At 33.7% G+C, this 6,404-nt stretch overlaps 1 protein-coding gene across 1 annotated transcript in view; it reads right to left on the minus strand.

Annotated features, from left to right (window-relative positions):
• Positions 1 to 5,563, minus strand: part of LRP1B (LDL receptor related protein 1B) — a 1,771,065-nt gene extending 1,765,502 nt beyond the window's left edge. Inside the window, exons 1-2 of the mRNA XM_004375116.1 lie at positions 5,545 to 5,563; positions 4,656 to 4,778 (exon numbers count right to left, since the gene is read on the minus strand). Of these exons, the coding sequence (XP_004375173.1) occupies positions 4,656 to 4,778; positions 5,545 to 5,563 (142 nt within the window). The remainder of the gene's footprint in view (positions 1 to 4,655; positions 4,779 to 5,544) is intronic.
• Between the last annotated feature and the right edge of the window lie 841 nt (positions 5,564 to 6,404).

Here is a 6,404-nt window from a genome sequence, read left to right on the forward strand (position 1 = left end):
CTAACTACAGCCTGTGAGCCAAATGTGTTGGCAGACTGTTTTTATGCAGACTGTAAGCTAAGAATGTTTTCCCTGTTTTAAAGCACTGCAAAAAACAACAAAAACAAACCAACAAAAATAAAGAACATGCAACAGAGATCCTATGGGCCTGCAAAGCCTAAAATATTCACTAACTAAACCTTTACAGAAAAAAAGTTTATTGACTCATGCTAAAGAACAGAACGGAGTCCTAGTGGCGCAGTGGTAAGAACAGAACAGGGTGGAAACAACGTGCAAATTGTCCCAACAACTATCCAGGTTGCAAATATTATGCTCCCATAAGGAAATGTTTATTCTGCTTTGTTGGCCAATGAGTCATTATATCTGAAACACTGCCTAGAACTGAAGAGTTCTATAAATGATTTTCTAAAGGAGAATAGTGCAGGGCCAAAGAGAAGAAGGGGAAATAGCATAGCTAATACCTTCGTGACTTACAAAGGTAGAATCTAGTGTTAAGTATAACAACATCATTAAGTGTTCAGCAGAAAATCCTAGAAGGAATTCAATTCTGAATGCCTCAGAATAAAAGTGCCTGTCAAGAACACTTCCCTGCCACAAGTGGGACCAAGCTTTCATTCCACAGATAAACATTTCTATACGTCACTTTAATTCTCTGCAAACATGCCACACTAGAAAAACAACACTGGATTGAAGGTACTGAGAGGAAAGATGGTAATTTCCCTGATTTTCTATTCTTGTGTCCTCAGATGACCCAAATATAGTGTCAGTCAGTATTTTAGACACTTGACAAACTATTTCAAATAATGTGCAGAAAAAAAAGATTGTTTTCAGTATAGGGCTAAAGATACTTATCTCATATTCATTGGTAAGCACATATTTATTAAATTTCTTCAATTGCATATTTAAATAACTCATTTCAACATGCAATGAGGTCAGTAGTAAATCTACCTCGTGCAACAGTCTTTCTGCATCATGAATTGCTGCTGTCAGTGGAATCTTAACAACTGCCTCGTGGAAACTAGAATTTACCCCCTGAGCTTGATGATTAAACAATCACAGAAGAGAAGGAAAACTAACTTTTTATATTCTCAACTATCTCAATTTTATATAATTTCCATAATATCTTGTTTTCCTTTATGTATATTTATCTTTTAAAGCATTTCAGTCACCAATGTTTCACAAGTAAAGCTTTTCCACATCCTCAGCAATATGTTTGTTTCCTGGTAAAATTTTGTCACTTCAGAGTCTTCACAATGTCATAACAAAATTCTATGCTAGATTGGTCTTCTTGTCATTTTAAAGATTAAATGGATTTAGGAAAAAAATAAGTATATTTAATCAGCTGTTTTCATCTAATATTTTGTAGATACAACATACTTTGTCTTCAAATCAAAGATGATAACATATTTTAGTTCACACAATGAGCACAAAATTGCCCTTTCTAAGAATTAAATCTTTAAGATTTTCAATTTCTGGTATTTATCTTTCAAGCTGGATGTATACATTCATGTAATTATAAAATTATGCAATTATTTTATGTAGATCCATTATGACTCCATAAGAATAGCATAAAACAACACATTACAAAGCACTGTGATTAGGGAAAATGGTAATTATGAACATCTGGATTGAGAAATTTAAATTTGAAAAAGTCTGATATTTTTCATAAAGCTTTCTTTTCTATGCCCATCCAGATTTCAATTGGTACTGACTGAAACCACTTATGTGAAACAGGCTAATTAAATGTCGATGCAAATATGTTGCCCAGATTGAACACTCAGGTAGAAAAATAATTATTTGTCTGTCCTTGTTATGTGGCTACACTGATATAAGAATAGTTTTAGTGTTGCTATTAAGGATAATCAACAATTTTGATGTTAGAATGGCCAGAACGATAAAACGTTTTTTAATTAAATCCATCAAATTTTATTGGAGAGGAAAATGACTATATAATTAAAAATGTCAAAAATATCTTGAGCAGGTATGAATTTTATTTTACAAACTAAGCAGGTAGAAAATGTATCTATTTTTAATTAACTCAAATGTACTTTCTAATTTGAAGCCTCAGTCTGCTAACAACCCTAACTTCCATGAATTGAGGGACCCACTGCTTTTCCCAAACCCAAGATAGTGTCTACCTTCTGGGTAGGGTGGATATTCAAAGTATTTTACAATCATTGTGGTAGGGGCACCCAACATTCAGAGCAGATGCCCAGTCAATCAGGGTAGATGGTCCACTGGTGTGGTATCTACAGCAGGATACCACAACAGTCCTGGTCCACTGTTCTGTACCCGCTGGGTATCAGTCATGTTGCTACAGGCATTGAGTGGGCATGGAAGGGTAGAATCTTTATCGTCTATTCCCTTTGACATTTACTGATAGGTCTTTTTTCCTGTCTGGGCTTCAGTTATTGTTCTACCTTTTCCCCTTCTTTACCACAAAAGCCCTCTAGTCTCACACCCTTGCTGATCTTTGTGTTCAGCACAAATGAAACATCATTTTTCTCTGTTTCTTCACCAGCATGAAGGGAACTCTCGCCTAGACATGACATGCAGCCATTTCTTCCCTGCTGTTTTGAATCCTGCCAGGCTCACAACTCTAAGCTGCTTCCCCTTAAACCTGACCTTTACCAGTAGATGGATTCCACAAATCTATCTTCATGTCTCTGTCATTTTTCTGGTCAAAGATTTAGTGGGAGCAACAGGACAGAATGCAAGACCCTACCACCAACATTCCAGAATCTGACTTTTATTTTATAATTATGTCATAGCAGTCTTTCATTTGGCTAATGAGGAGAGAATTCATAGATTATACTTGAATAGTGGAAGAATAAAGATTAAAAAGAGTTAATAACATAGAAATATGATCCCGCTACACACACACACACACACACACACACACACACACACACACACATATAATTCATGGCCAGAGCATTTATTATTGTTTTAGTCTTTTCTTATTATTATACCATCTGTGCCTATAGGCACAATATTGAGATTTTGCTTTTATTTTCCCATTTTAAACAGTTTTATTAAGATATAATGCACAGACCATACAATTCATTCATTTAAAGTATACAGTTTTTTAAGCATATCCAGAGTTGTGCAACAATCATCACAATCTAATTTTAGAATATCTTCTTCACACCCAAAATAAATCCCTTAGCCATTAGCAGCCAGTCCCCTTTCCCTCCAATCCCTCTCCCTCAGTCCCTGGAAACCACTAATCTACTTTCTATCCTTATAAATTTGGCTATTCTGAACATTTTATATGAATGGAATCATACAATATGGAGTCTTTTGTGATTGTCTTATTTCCTTTTTCAAGGTTTATCCATGCTGTAGCATGTATGAGTGCTTCACTCCTTTTTATTGCTGAATAATATTCCATTGTATGGATATACCACATTTTATTTATTCACTAGCATTTTTTTTTCTTATTCATTATTTTTCCTTTCTTTTCTGTCTTAGCATGCCTAGAACCTTGTCTATCCTATAGGGAGTCTATAAATATTTTCAGAATTAAATTGTTGAAAATTAGAACTGTAGCAATCAATAGTCTCCTTTGGAAGGAGTGATTCTGTTCAAAGTAAAGGGAAGAGAAGCAATTAATGCAAACATTTAAGCACTCACATGTTGAAAAACTATAAAAAGACTATCAAATATAAAGAAAATTAATACCTATTGCCTCTGCTTTCTAAAGGAAAGGTTTTCATTGGAGCTTATAGTGGTCCTTTCTGCAAGATTTGTAAACAAGTAGATAAAAAGGGAAAGTATAACCAATAATTATTATATCCACAATATCAAGCAGTAAGGATGACGGATTGTTTTCCCTATGACCTCACAAAACTATGTGGTTGCTTTGAGGCTGATAGTGATACACTGCATACCTGGTTACAGCAGAAGCTATTGGAAGTGTTAGGAATATAAATATTAAGATTTAGTGGACTAATTATATGCCTTATGATAGTGCATATTTTTAAAAAAGCATGGCAGATTTATCTGTGGCCATATTTTTACTTATAATTTTGTTATAGAGACATTTTTAGTGTGGGCACAGCCCTTGGTAGACTACAAGTCAGATATAGAAATGTGACTCAGTTAGGATCCATATCTGAAAGGCTCCCAAATCTGATATTATAAAGGCAAAAGTCCAAGTTTATATGGGAAGATAGATAAGGTTTCTATCTTTTAATTTCAAAAGAAAACATGCTCAATTATTTTTGTAGTACATTAAGATATTAATAGAAATATATCTAAAGTTTGCTTTCTTTATGTTCCTTTTATATGTTCTTTCTGTCTTACAATGTGTGAAATAAATTATTATAACTGGTCTTACCCTTTTAGTGCTATGTTTTAAATAGTTTTTTCTTCTTCCAGTGATTTTTTTCTAGTATTATCACAATCACATTGAAATAATTAACCTTCCATTTTCTTCCCTTCATAAGTTAATTCATACCATAAAACTGTGTTTTATAGTCTCATTCACATACTCATTTTAAAGGAAAAAACAAATAAAAGGTTTTAGGTTTCTTAGACTATTTGGAGGGGGAAAAAAGAATCAACCAGAAAAGCAGTCATCCGTGAAAACAAGTGACATACAGTTTCACATGTAAGGTAAATCTGAATGGCATGAGAACCTTTCTACTCACAGGCATCTAAAGACTCGTCTGAATCATCAGGGCAGTCAGGGTCCCCATCACACAGCCAGCTCTGGGCGACACAAGTCACGTGATCGTGGCAAAGAAATTCACCAGGATCACACAACTGCTGATCTGAAAATGAAAATGTTTCAAAATAAAATATGAATGATCTGAACATGAACACAAGAGTAGTACAGAGATGAAATGTGAGAAAGCAATACATAAAAGGTACATGAATATGAATCACATTTTCTGTTCATAGCAAAGATAAGCCAATTATTATTATTATTATTTTAATTTTAGCCACTCTGCTCAAACACACACTTTTGACAGACTTGACTTTGTTGTAGGCTCACAGAACCTGTTCTGGAAATTGTTAAGAACTCTGTTTACATTTATGACTAGAAGCTTTATTATATGAAATGAGGCATACAGATAGCCCAGCAATGAGTTTTATAAAAGATGTTGATCCCAAGCAGAAGCTCTTAGCATACAAATTTAAATTTCCTCCTTGGCTTTGAGAGACAGATAAAACAATAATAAGGGTTAAATATTGTAATTATAACTTAATCTCTGAGCATTTAATTCTTAATCATCTGCCAGGAGAAATTAAAACCTGATCCTGGGGTTTCAAGTCTGTACATCAATTAGATACCCACTATCATAGTATTTTCTTTCCCTTTTCCCCTTGATCTCCCACGCGGCAGCTCCTGCTACAGAAAGGCAAATGTACTAGTCAACATCCATAAAGCTTTTCTCTGACACTGGTTTTCTACAGTTGATTGTGTGTAAAAAGTCCAAGTTAGTTTCCTATCATCATTTCAGAATACTGGAGATCCATAGCTTTCCCTCAAGTCCTAGTAAAATAGTTGGGTGTTGGTTTTTGCAATATACTTACTTATATCCTGTGGATACATTTAATAAAATATTTCATTGATTCTCAAACAACATTTCTTTTTTATACTTCAACATATCTGAAATTGAGATGTGTCTTAAAGCCTCTGAATGCAAAGGAGTTTTAGGAATGCCTTAGCCTTTTGATTTCACTTATTTTATTTTATTTTATTTTTAGTATGTATATACAAGAGTAATTTATGATAAAGGACATCTATCATTAAATAAGTCTAAGTGAGGTCATTCAATAAGTATCAAATAAAAATTCTAAGAGATAAGAAAGGCCACCATTTATTTGGCAATATTTTCCCAGTAATATACAAAATAATGATGCAACTTATAGTTAATGATATGATAGATTTGAAGAAATATAGTATATCTTTCCCTCCTCAACCTGAACCTCTCTCCAACCAGTGTAAGTTTTTGTAAATGTGCATTAAACACACACACACACTCCTCTTTAATCTACAAATGTGGGTATATAATTTATTTTTTATTCTCAAACTATAGATGTTTCCTAATAACACCTACAATTTTATCTTATCCTATTATATTTTTCTGTAAATTCACCACCACCACCACACTCATCACCACCATTATCATAAAATTTACTTACTTATTTTACATCTAGTTGCTTGAACACATACTCTGTATTTGGCCCTGGATTATCTGCTATGGAATCAAAGATGAAGAAGCCACAGTCTTTACCTTCAAGGATGGAGTAGACTGCTTATGCAGACAGACTTAAAACAAACAAACAAACAAAAAAAACATTGTGCTGGAAGTCCTAGCTAGAGTAATACGGCAAGAAAAAGAAACAAAGGGCATCCAAATTGGAAAGGAAGAAGTAAAACTATCCCTATT

This window comes from Trichechus manatus, unplaced genomic scaffold, assembly GCF_000243295.1.
Source record: "Trichechus manatus latirostris isolate Lorelei unplaced genomic scaffold, TriManLat1.0 scaffold00033, whole genome shotgun sequence".
NCBI lineage: Eukaryota > Metazoa > Chordata > Mammalia > Sirenia > Trichechidae > Trichechus > Trichechus manatus.